The sequence below is a fragment of the Fusarium verticillioides genome, chromosome 1 (assembly GCF_000149555.1).
Source record: "Fusarium verticillioides 7600 chromosome 1, whole genome shotgun sequence".
NCBI classification, from domain to species: Eukaryota; Fungi; Ascomycota; class Sordariomycetes; order Hypocreales; family Nectriaceae; genus Fusarium; species Fusarium verticillioides.
This window is the reverse complement of record NC_031675.1, coordinates 5,283,162-5,302,793: the sequence shown is the minus strand read 5'-3', so window position 1 is coordinate 5,302,793 and position 19,632 is coordinate 5,283,162. Positions and strand designations below refer to the sequence as shown.

The window sequence follows — 19,632 nt, the reverse complement described above, 5'->3', positions numbered from 1 at the left end:
CATCTCTCGTCTCATGTGGCCCCTACAACAACATCTCATCAACTCAAATCTTAGGATAAAGGCAGCAAAAGACGTTCCCTAATCCTTTTTTATTTTTTCCACATCCTTTAACTTCCATCTCCAGAAAAAGAATCCATATAAAGACGTCTCCTTTTATTTCCACGTCACCCTCACAAAGTCATCACAACAACAAAAGCCCTTTGTTTTCATCAATAGCTTTAAGCCAGAAACATTCTCTTCCAACACCAACCACAAAGAAATCACAATGCTAAGACGACCTGCAACAACTCTACACATCACTTCAGAGGACGTCGCTTCCTACGAGGACCGTCGTGCCCGTGAAGCCCTCGTTGCGGCACAACAAGCGCGAAGAGCTGCTGCTGTGGCGGCTGCTCAGCAGAGTCAGGCTGATATGGAGGGCGTCCATCAGGCGCTGCAGGAGAGGGAGAGGGATGATGATGTCAGGAGGGTCAGGGAGGAGAGGATCGGTGTTTCGAGGAGGAGATGAGTGGATGGAGTGGTTACGAGTTATGCCTATGATGGGTTTGGGATTGATAAAGCGGTTCATGCTTCCTTAATTGACCGTTTTGTATGATGAAATATATTTGTTCATTCCTATCACTTTTATCGTCTTGTTTATACATATAAAAGGGCTCTGCGAGAGCGCTATGCCCGCTATTAAGCTAAGCCTGCTATTCCAAGAACATTGATATGTTGCCCTAGCCCAATGTGAATTATTATATACAGAACGCTTGAGGCTATTCTGATCAAAACCAATACTCCTCCCGATGGGCCTTTATTCATCCTCTCCATGCAAGATATGCAAAAAAAGAGACTGTCATCCAAGCAACACGCCATGTCGTCGTCCATAATTCCCGACCGATAACACTGAGAGCCTTCTTACCACCGATACGTTGATCCTGAACGCTTGAGCTGAAGAGATTATCGTCGAGATGGATTCGTGGTCCGCCTGCAGACCCCCAGCCCCAGCGCTTATCGCTCCGTCCTCCACGACGAGCCTGCCATCGACCAGAGGTCTGAGCGGGGGATGTGCTTCGCCCATTCCGAGGTGCTGCGGCTGATAGGCGCGAGGGTAGGTGATGCGCTGAAGTACCTGAAGATGTGGTGTTGCGGTATGACGATGCCTCAGGGGGGTCCATCTTGTCCTTATACATAGGCAGGACAGCTGAAGGCGATGACTTCTCGGGTTCGAGAGCGAAAGGGGCGAGTGAGAGCGCAGGTACAAGCGCAGCGCGAACGACGAGAAGAACAAGCGTTGCGACGATGAAGACGATATACTCCATATATGTATGGATCTGGTTCGGCAAAAGACACAAGTGAGTCTGGATCGTCTGCTCTGGCGCTCCAGGTAGTGGTTTGCCCTGTGCATCAACAGGGTTGTACATACTCGCCATGAGGAAACCCGGTGTAGGAACACCCATGGCCATGCTCATACTCTTGACGGTGATTTCCCGCACATTCTCTTTCGCGTCTGAGTGCACAACCTCGCAGTAGTCGTGATCGTCGCCTGAGAATACATGCTTGATGTTGCCCACCTTTTTAACCAGCTTGACTGAGTCATCTTCGTTGAGCACGTTCTGGTATTGATATCCACCAACGACGCTGAGGGCATTTCGGTGATCAGGGAATACTGGCTCTTTCTGCCCCTTTGGGGGTTTGGCAGGTGGCCAATGTTCTCGCTGAGGTCCGCAGGGTGTTCCAGGGGCTCGATATAGCGGGACGTGAGTGAGAAGAATCGTAGGAAAGTCGGGTCCGTCGGCCTTTTCTGCTTCGGGGCTGTTCCCCCATGTTGGCTTGGACCTCTCCAGCTCTTCAACACGGTGAGGATATCGCAAACCTCCTTGGAGGTCGTAATAATGGCGTAACTCCTCCTCAACCGCTTTTCTCTTCAATGTCTTGACGCCATCCAAAAACTCATTCACAGGTCCATAGATAGGCTGCAAATCATGCTGGTTCTTCCACTCTGAAGTATCCGCACTCAAAGAGACCGAGTCAACAGACACAATCGTGTGGTTTCCAACAACATCAACACGATTCACATCTCCAAAGAATGCGCTGAATCGATCTCGCACAGAAACTTGGACCTGCGCACCAAAACCCAAGTCGTGGTTCCCAGGTAAACTCGTCACCAGCTTTCGTCCTCGCTGCCAAGCTCCAGGCGCTTCTCCACCGTCATTGAAGTGCTCGAAGAAGATATCTCCAAACCTCTCATACTCGTGTAACCAGAAGTCCTCGCCGTACTTGTCGTGCCACGTCTGAACCAACTTCTTCTCCTCCTTTGACCGCCCACGCCCCCATTTAGGATCGACGAACTTGCCCTCACGGGTCTTCCACTCGCGGCCGCCGTCGAAAAGATCGCCGAGAAAGAACAGACTATCGGGGTGTAATCGTCGCTGCATGGCTCGGTAGCCGCGTCGTAGGTAGTTGTCGGTAATGAGGACTGTGAGAGGGTTGATAGGCCAGGGGCGACCTGGGTAGGAATGAGGATCGATTATTTGGGGATCGGCGACGAAGACGAGGTGGTGAGGTTTCGCATCTTTCGGCTGCATATCGTCAGTCATGTCTCTTCCAAGTCGCACACTGCAGTGAGAGAATCTAAAACATACCCATTTCTCCCAATGATCCCAATCGCAGCTCGAAACCTTGCTGTTAAACACCCATCTCTCGCCATACAGCAACACTACCATCCAGAACAAGACCACCAAATGTGGAAAGCTCAACAAACGTCTCGAGGTAAGATTCCGCCGTAATCTTCGCGCAATTCGTTCGCCCATCGACGCAGCTAGTCGCTTTCCCGGCCCAAGAGCCCACAGCCTCAGCTGATGCGCCGTCTGCCGTGCGTTGACTGATAACACATGGCCTATTGACTGGATGTTCCTCGGGACCTTGGAATTGGTGTGATACTGGTATTGGCGCGACATGATGGCGCCATGCCCTTGCTCCCACGATCTCAAGCCTCGCAGTTAGGCTTCCCACGCAAAAATCGTCGTCGTATCGTGGTTCGTTCACAGTGTGGTATTTGTCGTCGGAGTAGCCTTTTGTTGATCGACGCTTCAGGGAACAAGGAGGCCCCTTGATGCGAATGTCAATGTTTCAGTCAAACAATTAAATTTACCGTCTCGTTTTCGTACTCTTTCCAAATTCGAGGCCGTGTCGCAGCAATTCGCCGTCTTTTCGTGTCCAACGTCGTACGAATTTTGAAAGGAGTGAATAGTTCCAAGAGTCAAGAAGGATCGCGTGTTGAAGTTGGTCTCTTCATGAGGACAAATACGTAGCTTGACCTTCCTCATGCGTGCGTCGACATGATTCGCCAACCTTCTTTCTTCCGGCCTGCATCAGGAAATTCCGGGGCCTGGTTGGGGCGTGCTTAGCGCTCGGATCCCCGCTATTCAGGGGTTCTAGCGGCTGATGGACTGCAAGTATCCCTTGAACTGTCTCAGGGGCAAAAGGCTCAACTCTGACTCTCGGCCGATGGATTAAACCCTGCCACATGGAAGAAGCATCAGGCAACAATATAAAGAGAAAATCAAAGAGAGCAACGCTCCTTTTTCATTCATAGCTTGAACCTAAATACACACGCCTTTTAGATGGCTGTATTTACACTGCCAATTTTCCCATAATAACACATATCCCAAAAAACTCCGTCCGAATGCCGAGGGCATATAAAGAAAGAGGCTATGTCAAGATACAAAACCATATGCTGAAATATTAAACACACATATAGTCCTTATCAGACCTATCTCACACGGTAAACATCAATGTCGTCATCGTCGTCTTCACTATAATCGTCATCCTCGGGAGGAGCTCGGTTTTTGGGCTTCTTGCTGCGGAAGCTGAGCAGTCTCTTAAACCCACTCGGCTCCGCAGGCTCAGCACCTGCAGCATGAGCTGCACCCGACTCCGGTTCTGGCACGTTTTGTGCCTCGTTATCGGCGTCGTAGTCATAGAACAGCTTCGGCACAAGCAGTCTGTAAGGCTTGGTGATTCCCGTGGGGTCCTTGGGATTGATCTCGACGTTCAGGGTGATATCGAGTCCGCCCTCTAGATCAACGGCATACTTGTCCGCCTGCTTCTTCTGCTTGGTTGAAAGACCTGTAGGTGTCCTGTAAAAGTTTCCAGGTCGAGGCGCAGGGGGGATGTAGCCCACAGCCTCACGCGAGTGTGACATGGCTCGCGATCCCACAGTTTGAGATCTACGAGGTTGTGACATAAAGTAGGAGTCGTCGCCCTCAGTGTATTCGTCGTAGGCAGCTCTGCCTCGAATACCCGAAGGACGAGCACCTCCTCGTCGAGGAGACTGGGGCTCATCCCAGTACTCCTCATCATCATAATCATCTTCGTCTCCCCAGGTACCGTTGATGCCACCATCATCTGCAGCACGACGCTGACTAGGTCGTCGAACGAAGCTGAAGAATCCAGCCTTCTTGGCATCGGGAGCCTGGTCAACAGACATAGATCGCTGAAGCTTGGCTGGAGGAGGTCGACCTCCATCTGCCGAATTTCGTCGCGACAAACTGCGGAATAGACCGCCACCTCCACCTCTGGTGACAGGGGGTCGAGGACCACGAACAGTATCTCTGTTTAGATCAGGGCGATTGTCTGAAGATGTCGACTTGCTTCTAGAAAGTGACAACCTTCGGAGAAGGCCACCGCCTTGAGGCTTAGGAGGTGGGCTTGGGCTTCTACCATCAGAAGAACCAGGGGGGGTTGGTGGAGGTGTGGTTCCAGGCTGCCACTCGCGAATCGCACACCAATTTCGATGGGGAAGAAGATGCTTGTTGTTTCGTGGCTTGCCATCAACTCCTTGCTGGAATAGAGGAATCATGTCCTCGTCAGTCTGCTTGTCGAAGTGGTGCACCTTGTTCCTCTTGTTCAGCACATCAGCCATCAGATCAGGAGGTGGTGTGTTGGCAATGGCTGATGAGATGATGTTGGGCATATATCGCGGGTCCTTGTGTTTGGCGAGTCCCAACTTGGGGTTGGAGTAGAACTGCCCAACAGCCGCAAGATGGACGTCACCGCTGAGGATAGTGACTCGTAAAGACTTGTCAATGGCCAGATCCTGTAAGTCTTCAACCACAACGGCTCGCTCCTGTTTGTGGTTCTTGGCAGTCCAGTGGTCGTTGAGATCATCCAAGACCTCAACACCACCATCGATATTGTTTAGAGCCTTGCCAAAGACACCGGTCCTGCCGAGTGCCTTGACAGGATCCATCAGTCTGGATGTTAAGCTGTATTCACGTTAGTATGTTGGGGCTTTGGAAATCACTCAGGAAGTTACACACATATTCTCCAACCAGACCAATCTGGGGTACGCGATAGGAATACCGAGGAGCACTAACAAATGCTCGACCTGTCCACGGCGGACCTCTGCGTAGAGTCGGTTCATGATCTTCTCCCATGTCTTGTCAGAAACAACGTCATGCTCTGTCCTCTCAGTACGGCAGTCGACTGCAAGAAGTCCGACCCTTGAACCCACAGACATGAACAGACTACGGCCAACATCGCCGATGTACGGACCAGGCTCTGAGCCAAGAATCCAGCTTGACTCGGTGGTCTCTGTCTCAGTGGCAATGGACTGGTGCTGGAACAGCATATAGTACTTGTACGCAATTGCACCAAGGCCACTGAAGACGGGCGACTTCATGTCATGATGAGGATATGATCCATATCCGTCGAAGATGTCGTGATCATCCCACATATTGACCATGGGAATCTGTGAATTTGCAAGGCCGAATAGACCTTGAGAGAACCACATACAGTACCTCTCTAGGTAGAAGGTCTCCAGCTCATCCTGCATCTCAGGAGTGAGAGCAGCAGTATGCTTGTGGACAGGATTGCGCATCCTAAGCCACTCCTTAAAGAGGCTGCATTCTTCTGACACGCAGTCATTGTAGATCTGGTCACCACCACCAATCATGAGATGGAAAGGTCGTGTTTGGTGGTTGTTCAACACATCGCGCCACATGGGATCAGGACCACTAAGCTCATCAGGCTTGACGCTCATGCTGAAGCCGTTACAACTGTGGAACATCATGTTCATGGTGTCGCCTTGAGCAGGGACCCAGAAGCCTGTGGCCGGTCCGCGGTTGATGCGATACGCAATGCGCTGCTGCTTCTCTCGTAGCTCAACTTCGATGTTGAAGCGCCAGAAAGTGCATCCACGCTCAGTGTGAAGCCTGGAGCCTCTCACATCCTTGTACTTCTGGACCTTCTCGCCATCGATGCCAACGCGCTTTCGACGGCTGGCAAAGGATCCAGGCAGATCAGCTGGGCCGTCAGGGCCTGATTGTTGAGGAGCGCTGCGAGTCTGCTCGAACAGTCCAGCATCAGTCTCGTCACGCGAGAGATCCTTGGCCTCATCTATATGATCCACGGGGCGCACATAAAGGGTTTCTCCTCTACGTCCCACCTTGGGGTGGCCCGCGATAGGATCAACGTACTCGGGCGACAAGTCGCCCTTGACACGATGAGGAGGGGGAGGCAGCAACTCAAGGCCTTGGACGAAAAGGCGAAGTGTGGGTGCAATATCATATGAAGAGTCAGAATCTTGAGTGACGATCATGATGCTGCCACGCCACATCTCTCGTTCGACTAGAGCACCAGTTCTATCTCTGCTGGGGACCTTCTCGCGCTTAATTCCGCAGTATCTCAACAGCGGGCCACACTTCATGAAGAGTGCAGGCTTAAACCGAGTAGGGGCTGGAGGGTTGTGTCAGCTGATTTCGGATCGACGATAAAAGAACACAAAACTTACACTGCTCATTGTATTCACCATCAAAGGCCTCAGCTTTTCGTGGCCGTGCCGTGTAGCCCTTGCTCTTATCTTGCTCCCACCAAGCCTGGTGTGTGTCTGGCTCAGGGAACTGGCCATCTTGGAGATCCAAGAAGTTTCCAGACAGGCTACCAACGGTGCCCTTCTTCCACTCGTCAAGCCATTGAGGTGGCTGATATAGGCCATCACCAGGAACCATGTCCTCCGGGCGCTTGAAGACCATGTTCGAGATATGATGAGAGTCAGAACTAGCAGAAGAAAAGCTATCTGCTCTCTCAGCCTTTCTGCGAACAGCGGCCTGGTTCTGAGCATGAGATCCATCATCGGCTTCCTTCCTACCAAGGAGTCTAGTGCCAATGGATTTACCACGGGTAGGGGGAGGAGGAATGAATTCATCCTCATCAGCATACTGAACCCGAGGAACCGGCTCAGTGACACGCCTCCTGATACCCTGGTTATCACCAGGCATGGGTATTTGTTGACGCCCAGGAACAAAGTCGACCGATGGTCTTCGTGCATCGGCTGTTACTGGAGGGTCAGGGGGTAGCTCTTTCTCGCGAGTAAAGCGATCATTAAGTTCTTGGGTAATCTGCCGGGTGTTTTGTTGGGTGTTCTGTTGCGTATTCTGTCGAATAGGAAGTAGGTCATCTTGATCATCATAGTAGTAGTCATCATCATCAAACTGTTGTTGCTGGGGTTTCATCGCCGAAGCCATAGGTGCAGGGCGCCTCTCTGATACCACACGGCGAGGAGCATACTGGTAGTCGACTGGCGGAGGCTTCTTAAGCTTGTTGCTGCCACTTCTCGTCAAGGAAAATCCCCCACTCTGGGGAACTGGCTGAGCTGGCTCTCTCGTCGTGGTCTGTTCAGGAAGCTGTACATTATCTCGAGCCGCTCTCTCACGGAAGCTCAAGTTGCGCTGAGGGATGCCAGAAGATGGCTCGACATGCCTGGGAATGGCGGATTGAGGATCCATGCGCCGAGGCATAGGCTCCATGTCGTCTGGTTCCATCATTGCGCCTGAGGCGTAGTACTTCTCTGCTTCTTGGGGATGCGCCACTGACACGCGGCGACGATGTGAGCCTCCTCTCTTCACCGTAACTTGCGGGGGAAGTTCTTGGTAAACATCTGTTGGCGCATCGTTTTGCGTGTTCTGTGGGATATCTCTGTAGGCGTCTCGTGGAACGTCGCGAGGTGCGTCTCTCTGGGTATCTCTGGGGTATTCTCGTGATACGTCCCGGGAAACGTCTCGGGGCACATCTCTTTGCGCCGAAGGTTGCGCACCTGAAAAGAAAGCTGTACTGCCCGAGGGACGTCTCTCACCATGGGTGATGGAGGGTTTCCGCTCATGAGACCGCACTTGCTGGCCTGCAGGCTGCTTTCCAGCTTTCAGTGCCTGTCGTTCTCTTGCGCGTCGTTCAGCGGCTTCAACTCGGGCGCGTTTTTCCTCCTTGGTCATGCTGTCGAGCGTCAGCTCAAGCCTTTGGAGGGGTGATCGGTCGTTTGCGAACGCTTTGCGACGGTCTGAGGACCCGCCTGTTGTTTGTCTCCTCGACAATGGATCGAATGCGCTGGCGCCTGAGCCTCGTCTTGAGAAATCTTCTTGGCCTTGGTCGGGTCTCTGACCTCCTGTCCTCTCAGAGGACCTTTGGTATTGATCGTCTTCCATATCGCCGACTTGTGGGTTAGGATCGTGAGGTGCGGCTGTGTCTGAGGCGGTGTAGGTGTAAGGAAGACCACCGTTACCGTATGGATGGCGATAGCTCACAGGAGGACCGCGAGGAACTTCTGGAGCGGGCGGAGGAGGTGACAATGGCTCGTCGTCGTCGTACTCTTCTTGCAATCGGCTCTGTTGGGGTGGTCTAGAAGCCTCAGCAGCAGGTACGTCTCGTCTGTAAGAAGGTGGTCTTGGAGCTAGACCTTGCGGAGCAAAATTAGAAGTGGTTGGAGAATCATAGGGACTAAAGGTAGATTCAGTAGGAGCCTCGGTGACCTGAGTTTGTAAAGAACCACGATTCGATCTGCGAACTGGGGCAGCGTCGAGCGAAGATCTACGGTCAGCATTATAGGCATAGTCGGACGACTCAGACCTGCGGCGGGTATGGCCCGTAGCGACCTTGGGCCCAGGTAACTGACCCCAGTATGGCGTCGACATCTGAGGCTGACAGTTGATCCTCGGGGCGGTGTGATTGGACAAGCGCGTTAGAGGCGAAAAAAGAGACGGAAAAGATGGATGTCAGGCGTTGAATCGCGCGTTACTGTACGTTGGAGCGGGAGGCGGGTAAAAGATGAGAGGCTGAAGCGAACTTAGCAGCGAAGCTCTGATCTTTGGGCTGCTCAGGCGCTAGCAATTCAGTGGGAGGCCCGCGTAAATGGAGTTGTAGCGGGGCGCTGAGCCTTGTCTAGGGCTCATGCGAGCTGCCGGCTTAAGACAATGCCTTGCAGAATTGGTGTTGTTTAGCTGAGAGAAAGCAAAAAAAGATTTTTTTTCTGCAGTCTGCAGGGACCAAGAGAAAAAGTTGGGATGGCTGAGGAGGAAAGAGAAATGAGAGTTCAAGGCTTTTCCTTGGTCAATACGGACGATAGCAGAGCCGGGAACTACCCTGTTCTGCTCTCTACCTTGAAGCCCAAGATGCCGCGGCGGTGCAGGGATTACAAGTCCCTGGAGCTATCTAAATCCATCCAAGAGCTGTTTATGCCCTGGAAGCTTCCCCTTGCTCGTCATGTTTCCCAGCCTCGAATGTGATCGTTGTTCTTGTTGAGGTAAGCTTGGGCGTTGATATCTCCCCAGAACACACTTTGCGCCGAGCATAGTCACATCAGAAAATCCAGAAATGGGTAGCTGAAGCTACTAGCAGGGATCGAAAACTTGATATATCTCGTCTTCCTCGTCAGGTCGAGGCTGGGGATGGCTGGGGGCGGGGTGTCACCGTGTCTCATCCTTGGAGCTCTTCAGAAGACCCAAAAATGCGGGTGGCTGGCATCGGAGACACGGGACGGGCCCGGACAATAGTCATGTCCATTGAGAATGTGAGAAAGGGACAATTGGGGTTTCCCAAGGCGATTGATATCGTTGACGGTTGCACGTTTGGTGGTAGTCAATAAAGTCAAAATAACACACTGTTTCTTCAACTGACTTCATTTGTTAAAATGATGAAGTCATACATATAAAACGGGTGCTCCCGAATTTTAATACTTCACACCGTTGGCGCGCGGAAGGGCGGGAAGGCCCGAATAAACTTTGTCTCATCTTCAATTGAACTGAGTGAACATGGCAAGAGAAGTTTTCAGAATCAGTCATAGGAGGCAGACATGAGTGAGAATGCCCTTGAAATGTTCGATTTGGATTCAATCTACGATTGTCAGACAATAGCCGATCTATTCGCTTGGCAATTAATGTCGCAAACTCAATATCGGCTACTAAAAGGCTACACAAAGCCTTAGGCTTATGGATACACGTTGCCCAGCCCCTCGATCAAAGTATCACGGCAGTTACTGTATGTTGTTACCCGTTACGAGTGATTGATGGATTCTCTGTTGTCCCTGCAGGGTCCCTCGTGGACTTCTCGTATTCTTCAATCTCTTGGTTTTCATGTTTCATCGTGAGCTCAAACATCCTAGCTCAGTTGGTGGTTGGAAGTTTTGCTCCTCCTGGTACACTTACTTCCCTCCACATCAGTATCTGGGAGATGAGAATGCTGTGCTGAACGTTTCCAAAGCTGAAGTGTCACCTTAATAATAGTATGGGTGAAAATTTCAGTTGGTGGCTGACAGCTGTGATGAGAGCTGATCGATCGCCCCCACTTACTCGATATCAATTAACTTTATCGTAAAATCAATGTTATTCCCACTTATCAGAAATATCGGCCTTGATGGCAGAGAAGCGCCTATAACAGAAAAGTAGACAAGACTTGGAGGACATGAGGCAAAGTTCTTCCAGAAGAAGAAAGTGAAATGGCGGGTGTCAGTAGGTACTAATACAGAGAAGCTCACCCAACCTGTCGGGGTGCGACGAACCGTGTAGTCGAAACAAAGAGGTCAATTGTGGTCTTTTACTGGAAATGTTCTACCGAAACAGATCCTTGATCGTCTGCATGCTTCAGCCGGGTGCCAATTCGACACGAGTCAGAAATGTAAGTAACATCCCATACCTTGGGCTCGGGAGCAACTGTACAGAATGAGGCCCGAAACACTAATGCATTGCAACTCGATGATCAGGGACCACATTCTCCGAAGTACCATTCCGAAAAGGAACTTCATCGAAGCTACCACTGCAGCATAATGGACGTAGAAAGACTAGACAGCATCTAGGGTGTCTTATGGTATGCTTAGGACGAGGCAATCATAAGCTTTAGGATCCTTAGATTAGAGTATCTCATCCTAAGGCATCCTAAACTTGGGACTGCTCGCACAACGATAGAGGTCTGCAGATCTTGTTCAAAGCAGATGGATGAGAAAGGAACCAATGCAGGCTCCATCACCAGCAGTGAGGGGTTCATCGCACAGCTTGGGGGTCACAGGCAAGGGATTGCATCTGAATGGTGTAATGATTTGATCCTGTTTCTCCTAATCTTATCTGATCATCAGGCAAGATCAGATCCACCCTGGCAGTTCGCTCCTACACTGACGGCGACTTCCGCAGCACCACACCAATTCCCACTCAACACCATCGCAGACTTGATATCCGGACGGAAATCGATCTCAATAATCGAGGAAAATCTGCAAAAAATCAAAAATGAAACTGATGGGCACTGAGAGACATATTGCTCCCGCCAGGGCTTGAACCTGAGACCTTCGCATTACCGGATACTCGGAATGAAGTATTAGTACGACGCTCTAACCAACTGAGCTACGGAAGCCGATCAGCTGTTGCGGATTTGATCCGCTGTTGTGGTGCCGGAGCGAAAAGAGCATCTACAAGCTGTTGACTTTGGCCCAGAACTACCCTGAAGTAAACCGTCAAACACTTTAATATCCATGACATTCCCATGGTTATCTTAAAAACTTTACAGATTGGATCGAGGAGTGGTATTCCTCTCGGAATTGCCAAAAAGAAAACTAAATACCGTCGCATTGTATTGTTCCGATGTAACCTTTATAAACTCCAAAATCCAAGTGCAACAACAGACATAACAACCCCCACCTAGTCACAACTACATATATCAGGTAGATACACTACCATAGTCTCCAGAATGGTTTCCTAAGCTTGGCAGGCGCCGGAATCACCCATCCCTTGGCTTTCTGCCAGGTTTGTTGCCCCGAGGTGGTATAAAGAACCCACAAACAGATCAACATAGTGACCATTATGACCAGGGCAGCGTTGCGTGGTGCGCAATTTCTATCCCGTAGCTTCTTGATGTAGTCTGGCAAGCTGATGAATACCCTGTTCTCATCGTGTTCTTCTAGCAATCCTTGATAATGTACCGCATGCGGCTCCATCATTTTGTAAGAGTCAATGCCCTCGACATTCGAGTCCTTGGGATATGGCCGGTATTGAATGATCTCTGGAATGACCGATATCTTGACTCTAGCCATGGAGCTCATTTTCTCTCTTTCAGGTCTCTGCTCTTGTAACCGCATATCATGCTGCTGAGCTGCCTCTTTTGAAGCCTGGTACGCCTGTTGACAGGTGCTCACTTGGTTCAGTGCGTACAGCTCACCAGGTATGAGCCAGTTGAATGAGAAGATGGCTGATGACATGCGAAGTCCTACGCTGAGCCAACCTGCGTATGAAATAACATCGTGCAGTAGCTGATACAACTTCGTTTTGGAAATAGGTTCATAGCCATCAAAACTGACCGTGAACTCGTAGACGGGGAGTAACAGAAGGTAAACCTCGGTGGCTAGCTTGTCGACCTGTCTCCAAAACAAGTCGGGCTCCCCTCTGCTCGCTTTAAGCCAAAGTCTATTGGTATGAGCTCGGAGTTCGCTACGTTGGAAACCTCCAAGAACGTTAGTGACGCTGCTCCTGTATTGCATTACATTACATACCTTCTTCATTGATGAGTGCAATATCGGAATTATGTAATGTCTCATCATGCTTGGAACTGGCTCCAAACAACAGCCGTGAAAAGACTCGATTGTCAAGAGCCTTGAAAATGATAGCTTGAAGAAGGTTCGTCCTCTCACCCCTATCACGAAGGAGCCTCTCCCATTTCCCTGCGCGTGCGTCCATATGAGCTACAAGCTCAACATATCTGATGAATTCTTCCGGATAGTCTCTTAGCCACGGGGACGTTCGAGGAGCCTGGTGTTCCTCTTTGGGGGAGAATGCTGATAACACAATAGTACAGATCTCAGCACCAAGACGTCTGAAGTGGTACTCGTAAAAATTGCTTGGTAATTCCATCTCTGAACAAAATGGCGTAAAGTCAAGACTGCGGCGTACAGGACTAAATGACCTGAGCTCCAGCATTTTGTATGTGGTATAACAAAGAAGAGAAACGGGTTGAGTTAAAACGTTGAGAAGGAATGTAGAAAGAAACAGCTGGCCCGGCAGAGTGTAAGCTATGATAAACAATTAAACAAAAGAGTGTGCAAATGAGGGACAGATCGAACAAAGTAAGAGATGATGTTGGGTATTTATCGAAAAGATGATGATCTGAAAGACGACGAAGAGCTTGATCCTCCAGGGAGAGCAGCCAGAAAGGTGAAGCCCGAGCTGATTGTTAAAAGAGAACTACTTCGAGTCTTGCCCTTGGGGGCATTGTCCTTTGTCTTGCAAGCATCTTTCTCAAAGGAGGTGGCTACTGTCTCTGGCTCCATGATGGCAACTTGAGTTGGTAGTAGATTGTGTGGTTGTGCTTTGGACACAGTAAAAGAAGAGGCACAAAGAGTTGGGTTGAGAGGGTGTGTTGGTGAGGGGAACTCCTTTGTCTTTGATGGGAAAGACGGACTTGTTATAAGTTGGTGCATCTATATATGGATATCAGGTCGACTATGAACGAAAAGGCCCGGCATGCCAACCCTGGTCAGCCCACGGTTGATCGCATAGGTCTCGGATGATGGCTCATGAGCATGAGGGGCTCGCAGACACACCAAGGGACCCGTGGGGTCGCGATGGTGGGATGAAATCGAGGTTGTGAGGCGCGTTCACATTCCAGAGTGGCATAGCCAGTACCTGCGCTCCTGCAGGACCACCTAGCGTGTCTCTGGCGATCATTTGGGACAAGACCATGGTGTAGAGTACGTAATGAAGCGGGTGCACACCAGTTGTCAGTCCCTTTGTGGGACGAGGAATATTTACAAAAGCCAATGAAGTTGGGAAACGTTAAAGGGAAATCCCACTCCTTCGGCCCAAGATCGACTGTGAATGGTGAACGTGTTAAAGGTGGGTGACTGTTGAGACTTAATTGTAGCTGTGGATGATCGTTGGCGCCTCGAACGCCTCGCTTCAAGGGAGAAGTGTCGCAGCAAGTCAAAGTTAGTGCAAGTTGGCTAGAGCAGAGCTTCTGACTGGATGAAAACAATTGTGTGAAACCGCCTTTGCTGTTTATATCTGACTGTGTTGATCCTTTGTCCTTGATGTTTTAGCCCCAATGTGTCTTATTTGAATGTGGCTGTTGGCACACTTTACCAGGGTTAGAGAAATGTCTAGATCCCAGCCTACATGAGAAATGGTGCGAGGGTCGAACAGCTCAAAAATGTACAGAGGTTTGTGGTTAAACCGTTTGAGGTGGAGGCATGAATGGGGTCATGAAGTTGAATTGATAACCCGAATTCATCCATGCCAGGAGATCATACTTGTACCAAGTATGACAGCGCATTGTAATATTCGACAAGCCAATGGCACATCAGCGTGGCATTTATGAGCCTTTAAAAGCTCATAGGCTCACTTTCAAGAGCAAATTTGTACACCATTTTCCACGTTGGATATGCGCGTGACTGAAAACACTGCGTCATATGCAGTTGAGCTGCATCAAACTCTCGAGGCCCAATAGACGCTAGTTGACAGTCAGGTTCATACCAGCTCGATTTGTGGATATGTTGCTTGAATGTCATTGCAAGTATCGTTGAAACACTAACCAAGAGAGGGTTTCTTCTCCTGAGAAATACCCTGTGCAATACCGGTTTCCCCTCTTGACCTTGGCATAAGGATATTCTAATGTTAGCCTCCCATAGTTGATAAACTTACTAGGACCTTGGAAGCAAATCATTAGGCCCAGGAGCATGGATCGGATATAGACACAAAGTTGGAACAAAGAGGGACCTTGCTTGGCACGTGAGGCCCATGTTGAAACAAGAGAAGGGTTAACGATACCTGCGGCGTCATTGTAGCCCTGGCATTGTCCCTTGCAAATTAATGCGAATACCTGGCTATTAAGGAGTTGAATAGGAAATATGAGATTTGTTTGACTTTTGAAACGTTAGAAGATGAAGCAAGCCAGAGGCAAAGAATTGTGGCCTCACATATCAGGCAGAAGTCAGGTACACAGCCGGTGCGCTTGCCAAACTCAAAAGTTAAGCAGTTTTAGGTCAGCACCCAAGAATTTTTGCTTGCGCCTCGCGACACAAACCAAACTTCAACAGGCGCATTCGCACCTTCCGACAACGTTAAATTCAACTATTACTCCTTCTCACTCTACCGCTATTCGCGACTCTTGCCTGGTGCAAAGTTGCAGACAAACTCTCCAAGAAAGGAAGGAATTGCTGTGAAATTTGAACCTTCATTTTCATTGCTTCTGGCCCCACTTCTGAATCTCTTACTTCCACTTCTTTTGCCTCTACTTTATCGACTCTGCCCCGCGATATTTCATCCGCGAAACCCTTTAACTTCCGCCACGACCACTCAAACAGAAAACCAATAAAATGGCCGCCGCTGTAGCTGACACCCCCAAGATGGACGAGCAGGTCGACCTCACCACTATTCCCGTCGACCCTGCTGGCAAGGAGGATTCTTCCGATGTCAAGGACGACGACAAGCCCGTCACCGTTTTCCACGACAAGGACAACTTCAACGTGAAGCACCCTCTTCAGAACAAGTGGACTCTCTGGTTCACAAAGCCCCCGAGTGGCAAGGTACGAAAACATACTCTTAACGCTGAAATGTGATACTAATACTTGTGATAGGGCGACAACTGGAACGATCTCCTTAAGGAAGTTATCACCTTCGACTCCGTTGAGGAATTTTGGGGCGTTTACGTGAGTCACCACCCTGGCCTCAAATCTTCCTCGTGCTAATTTTTTAGAATAATGTCGCACCCGTTTCCGAGCTTTCCCTCAAATCCGACTACCACCTCTTCAAGGCCGGCGTCCGCCCTGAGTGGGAGGACCCCCAGAACAAGCACGGCGGCAAGTGGTCTTACCAGTACAAGGATAAGCGAAACATTGATGTCGACCGCCTTTGGCTCCAGGTCATGATGGCCGCTATTGGTGAGACTCTCGAGGACGAGGACGATGGCGAGGTCATGGGTGTAGTTGTCAACGTCCGAAAGGCCTTCTTCCGAATTGGTGTCTGGACCCGTACCATCGGAAAGAGCATCCCCGGCCGAGGTGAAGGCGATGTTGCTGGTGGCAAGGGCCGTAGTAGTGAGAAGGGTAAGGAGATTCTCCTGTCTATCGGCCGCAAGTTCAAGGAGGTTCTCGAGCTGCCTGCCGCGGAGCAGGTCGAGTTCTCTGGACACACCGACAGTGCCCACTCAGGCAGCACACGAGCCAAGGCTAAGCACGTTGTTTAAAAGTGCGAGGATTTACGCAGAGGCACGACGTTGATTTAGCACGATATCCGATAATGACCATTTTCACGTTTCTGAACCTGACGCCGTTCATCTGGCGATTCACGAGAGGTCAACGAGTTGTTGAAGCAGAAGCGGGACAGCAAGGATCGGGCGGCGACTGGCTTGAACCCGGATATGTAAACCGCTCAGTCAGCCTGGGCACGATTTATCCTTAATTTCATTTGGCTCAATGTTCCATTGGCGTTGCTTGGAGGGCTGTTTCCCAAGTGGCATCCACGAAGTATGAAAAGGGACACCCATGGAGGGGAAAGGAAAATAGATTTTTGTACTTTCAACCAACTGTAATCAGTTGCTTCACATGAATACCTGCTAGGCATACTCAATTACTACCAACTTGCTGAAACAATGTTCGCATATACTTGGTGAGTTGTGTGTTACAGGTAGAGCGATCATCGAGTTTCATATCTTACACGTTTGATTTTTCAACGAAAGTCGATCAGATCAACTCTCGTCCCCGCTGATATCATCTGGGAAGATGCTTTTGACCAATTGCTTCTTGTTGATCTTGCCCATAGCATTTCGGGGTATTTGATCAACAAGTCGCATGACCTGGGGAATCTTATAACTTGCCAAGCGTCCCTTGAGGGCTCTACGCATATCGAGAGCTGACCACTTCTTGACAACATCTTTATCTAGAACCAGGACAGCGCCGACCTTGTGGCCCCATTGCCCACTAGGCACAGCCACGACAGCTGCTTCGGCGACCTCGGGGAGGGATAATAGCTCTCGCTCGACTTCTAGAGCGCTTACCTTTTCGCCCCCTGTCTTGATGATATCAGCGGACTTGCGTCCTTGGATGAAGTAAAGGGGGCCATGTGTCCATGACTGGGAAGCAGTGGCGGAGGGGACTGGACGGCGGACAGCTACGTCGCCCGTCTTGAACCATTTCCCCTTACCGTCTGAATCTTCAACGAATTCGCTTGCTGTTGCGGTTGGATTTCGCCAGTACTCGCGGAAGATGGTAGGGCCTCTTAGCTGGATCTCACCAGAGCGCTCACGACCTTGAGTATCGACTTCTTCTCCTTCTTTGATAATTTCACCATTATCCACATCGACTAGACGAGCTTCAACAGACGGTAGTGGCCAGCCAACACTGGCATCTACACGATCTGAAAAGTCCAGACCGCAGCTCAGCGCCATACCGACCTCGGTCATACCGTAGCGCTCGAGGAGGACATTTCCATGGCTAAGATCTTTCCAGGCGGTCTTGATAGGCGTTGGGAGTGCGGCGGAACCAGAAATGGAGAGGCGCATGTTCTCTGGAGAGATGGCCTTTCGGGCGGCTTCTTGAGTCTCTGGAGGGAGACTCTTATATGAGGTAAGTAGCCTGCTATACACTGTGGGTACGACTGTGAAGAACGTGATCCTTTCCTTAGGTGTCGAGGAGTCACTGGCGAGGAATGGAGCTGAGAAACGCTTCCATACGGCATCGGCGTTGAATGGGAACATGAACTCGATTGTTGAGCCGGCGAGGAGCGGTGTAAGGATGGCATTTACAGTTCCGTGGATATGATGAAGTGGGAGGACGTGGAGGAGATGGTCTGAGGGTGAGTAGTTCCAGGCCTCAACGAGGGAGCGAGATTGCGCTGTCAAGACGGATTGGGGGAGTAGTACTCCTTTCTAAGCCAAGACTTTAGCATACATAGCCATTGAAGCATCATCAGCGGACTTACGGGTTTATTGGTCGTTCCCGAAGTATACAGCATCATACCAGCTTCACCAGCATCGGTATCGCTCAGTTGCACCTTGTCATGACTTACCCCACCTTGATGCTTCTGAAGCTCTACATGCGCCGGTTGGGTTGTGAGCTCAGTCGCAAGAACTTCCTTGGCCTTGGATGCGAACTTTGGTGAGGAGACTAGCAATGACGCTTCACTCTGGTTTAGAATGTATTGTAGTTCTGGCGCAGGGAATGCAGGCGATAGAGGCACGGCGATAGATCGCGCAGCCATTGCGGCCAAGAGTGTTACTATATAAGCACATGTCAATGGCTGTCGCAACGCGCTATGGCGGGATCACATCATGAGCTCACCTACGTAGTCATAACTATTCTCAACCAGGAACGCAATGCGCTCGCCATTGAGGTCCTCACGACCAGCAGCTTCGGCCAGCCTGTCCCGTGCGCGGCTAACATCACCTAGAAGCTCTCCATACTTGAAGGTCCGACCGGAAAGAGAGTGGATAACAGCTTTCGAATCTGGATCATGTTGTGCAACAGCTTCGAAGAGCGGTAAGCGTGGTAAGGTCGAGAGCATTCTAGCAGCGGGACGGAGGGTAATGAAGGAAGCTGTGGTAGCAGTAGACGGGCGCCGGACGGCGGAGGTGACGAGATGCCGGAGGAGCGACATGACGAAGAATAATTCAAGGCCCCGAAGCGCCGGGGTTTGGCGACAAGGATTCAAGAATTACTGGTACAAGAGGCCAATCCGGAGTCTCTGCTGTGCAGACTTGGGCGCTGAATGCTACGTTGAGGTGCGGTTCAACGGCGCATTTGCCGAGGCATGCACTGGGGAGGGGATAGGATAGGATAGGATTTAGGGATTGGCGATCCCGCTGAAGCATGAGCATGAGTTAATTGAAGAAGCGACAGCTGAATTTAGAAATGGAGTTGCGTGCGTGCGTTGTGAAGCAAAAAGCTCCAACGTCCCATGTGCTAAAGTGGGTTTGGTTCTTTGACGTAAATGGGGTCAAGTCTTCGGCCCACGGTCCCGGACGGACGGCCGACTTCCCCGGAGGTACGTACCCTTTAGAAGCGGCGCCGAACAGTTTCGAGGAGCTAACAGAAAGCAAAGGTGCACATCCTCTGAGGGAGAGAGTGAAGAGGATTCGAAAGTGAAGCCAATAAGCAGCGGCTCTCTTGTTTACGGATGAGTATCGGCAGCTAGAGATGCGTCCGCGTGTGTTTTTAGCTGGGAGGCTTAAGGAACCGTTCGACTGCAATGCAACACAAGCGTTGTACATGTGCGTACGTATCCGGCCAGGCCCAACAGTTGAGATGAAAGTAAAACTGAGACCTGAGTCGAGTGGGAGACAGGGAAGACAGAGACTGATTTGTTGTGCTGGGCTGTTATGGTTGAACGCTGGCCTCATCAACAACTC

General features: G+C 50.5%; 6 protein-coding genes and 1 non-coding gene across 12 annotated transcripts; 2 read left to right on the top strand and 5 right to left on the bottom strand.

Moving 5' to 3' along the window:
• Window positions 1–27: 27 nt before the first annotated feature.
• FVEG_00339 (hypothetical protein) lies at window positions 28–721 on the top strand. The gene has a single exon (XM_018886781.1). The coding sequence runs from the start codon at window positions 266–268 to the stop codon at window positions 506–508; it is 243 nt and encodes an 80-aa protein (XP_018742420.1). The 5' UTR covers window positions 28–265; the 3' UTR covers window positions 509–721.
• On the bottom strand, window positions 583–3,270 carry FVEG_00340 (hypothetical protein). The gene is made up of 2 exons (XM_018886782.1): window positions 2,628–3,270; window positions 583–2,564 (listed from the first exon to the last, which is right to left on the bottom strand). Exons 1-2 carry the CDS (start codon window positions 2,940–2,942, stop codon window positions 801–803), a joined length of 2,079 nt encoding a protein of 692 aa, XP_018742421.1. The 5' UTR covers window positions 2,943–3,270; the 3' UTR covers window positions 583–800.
• Window positions 3,271–3,534: 264 nt separating this feature from the next.
• FVEG_00341 (hypothetical protein) lies at window positions 3,535–9,926 on the bottom strand. Of its 2 annotated transcripts, XM_018886784.1 has the most exons (4): window positions 8,308–9,926; window positions 6,779–8,256; window positions 5,307–6,723; window positions 3,535–5,252 (listed from the first exon to the last, which is right to left on the bottom strand). In XM_018886784.1, exons 1-4 carry the CDS (start codon window positions 8,949–8,951, stop codon window positions 3,758–3,760), a joined length of 5,034 nt encoding a protein of 1,677 aa, XP_018742423.1. In that variant the 5' UTR covers window positions 8,952–9,926; the 3' UTR covers window positions 3,535–3,757. The 2 variants fall into 2 exon arrangements, with proteins under 2 accessions (XP_018742423.1, XP_018742422.1); XM_018886783.1 differs by having other exon boundaries at window positions 3,561–5,252; window positions 6,779–9,926.
• A 1,634-nt stretch (window positions 9,927–11,560) lies between these two features.
• Window positions 11,561–11,655, bottom strand: FVEG_14641. Its single transcript has one exon. It is a non-coding gene; the product is annotated as a tRNA-Ile (tRNA).
• Window positions 11,656–11,675: 20 nt separating this feature from the next.
• On the bottom strand, window positions 11,676–14,971 carry FVEG_00342 (hypothetical protein). 3 transcript variants are annotated; one of them, XM_018886787.1, is made up of 3 exons: window positions 14,822–14,971; window positions 12,788–14,739; window positions 11,676–12,738 (listed from the first exon to the last, which is right to left on the bottom strand). In XM_018886787.1, the coding sequence occupies exons 2-3, from the start codon at window positions 13,209–13,211 to the stop codon at window positions 11,972–11,974; spliced, it is 1,191 nt and encodes a 396-aa protein (XP_018742426.1). In that variant the 5' UTR covers window positions 13,212–14,739; window positions 14,822–14,971; the 3' UTR covers window positions 11,676–11,971. The 3 variants fall into 3 exon arrangements, with proteins under 3 accessions (XP_018742426.1, XP_018742424.1, XP_018742425.1); XM_018886786.1 differs by having other exon boundaries at window positions 11,678–12,738; window positions 12,788–14,309; window positions 14,368–14,971; XM_018886785.1 differs by having other exon boundaries at window positions 12,788–14,971.
• FVEG_00343 (translation initiation factor 4E) lies at window positions 14,822–16,991 on the top strand. Of its 2 annotated transcripts, XM_018886789.1 has the most exons (4): window positions 15,168–15,223; window positions 15,271–15,814; window positions 15,866–15,937; window positions 15,985–16,991. In XM_018886789.1, exons 2-4 carry the CDS (start codon window positions 15,605–15,607, stop codon window positions 16,471–16,473), a joined length of 771 nt encoding a protein of 256 aa, XP_018742428.1. In that variant the 5' UTR covers window positions 15,168–15,223; window positions 15,271–15,604; the 3' UTR covers window positions 16,474–16,991. The 2 variants fall into 2 exon arrangements, with proteins under 2 accessions (XP_018742427.1, XP_018742428.1); XM_018886788.1 differs by having other exon boundaries at window positions 14,822–15,814.
• On the bottom strand, window positions 16,773–19,198 carry FVEG_00344 (hypothetical protein). Of its 2 annotated transcripts, none has more exons than XM_018886791.1 (3): window positions 18,570–19,198; window positions 18,207–18,502; window positions 16,773–18,153 (listed from the first exon to the last, which is right to left on the bottom strand). In XM_018886791.1, the coding sequence occupies exons 2-3, from the start codon at window positions 18,483–18,485 to the stop codon at window positions 16,975–16,977; spliced, it is 1,458 nt and encodes a 485-aa protein (XP_018742430.1). In that variant the 5' UTR covers window positions 18,486–18,502; window positions 18,570–19,198; the 3' UTR covers window positions 16,773–16,974. The 2 variants fall into 2 exon arrangements, with proteins under 2 accessions (XP_018742430.1, XP_018742429.1); XM_018886790.1 differs by having other exon boundaries at window positions 18,566–19,154.
• Between the last annotated feature and the right edge of the window lie 434 nt (window positions 19,199–19,632).

Coding starts and splice junctions, on each gene's coding strand:
- FVEG_00341 (XM_018886783.1), bottom strand. CDS start 8,951: ATGTCGACGCCATACTGGGGTCAGTTACCTGGGCCCAAGGTCGCTACG. Junction 6,724..6,778: donor TGGTGAATACAATGAGCAGT/GTAAGTTTTGTG, acceptor ACAACCCTCCAG/CCCCTACTCGGTTTAAGCCT. Junction 5,253..5,306: donor TTGGTCTGGTTGGAGAATAT/GTGTGTAACTTC, acceptor ACGTGAATACAG/CTTAACATCCAGACTGATGG.
- FVEG_00340 (XM_018886782.1), bottom strand. CDS start 2,942: ATGTCGCGCCAATACCAGTATCACACCAATTCCAAGGTCCCGAGGAAC. Junction 2,565..2,627: donor GGGATCATTGGGAGAAATGG/GTATGTTTTAGA, acceptor GACGATATGCAG/CCGAAAGATGCGAAACCTCA.
- FVEG_00343 (XM_018886788.1), top strand. CDS start 15,605: ATGGCCGCCGCTGTAGCTGACACCCCCAAGATGGACGAGCAGGTCGAC. Junction 15,815..15,865: donor CAAAGCCCCCGAGTGGCAAG/GTACGAAAACAT, acceptor TACTTGTGATAG/GGCGACAACTGGAACGATCT. Junction 15,938..15,984: donor AGGAATTTTGGGGCGTTTAC/GTGAGTCACCAC, acceptor CTAATTTTTTAG/AATAATGTCGCACCCGTTTC.
- FVEG_00344 (XM_018886790.1), bottom strand. CDS start 18,881: ATGTCGCTCCTCCGGCATCTCGTCACCTCCGCCGTCCGGCGCCCGTCT. Junction 18,503..18,565: donor GAATAGTTATGACTACGTAG/GTGAGCTCATGA, acceptor GTGCTTATATAG/TAACACTCTTGGCCGCAATG. Junction 18,154..18,206: donor CGGGAACGACCAATAAACCC/GTAAGTCCGCTG, acceptor GTCTTGGCTTAG/AAAGGAGTACTACTCCCCCA.
- FVEG_00342 (XM_018886785.1), bottom strand. CDS start 13,211: ATGCTGGAGCTCAGGTCATTTAGTCCTGTACGCCGCAGTCTTGACTTT. Junction 12,739..12,787: donor TGCACTCATCAATGAAGAAG/GTATGTAATGTA, acceptor ACGTTCTTGGAG/GTTTCCAACGTAGCGAACTC.
- FVEG_00339 (XM_018886781.1), top strand. CDS start 266: ATGCTAAGACGACCTGCAACAACTCTACACATCACTTCAGAGGACGTC.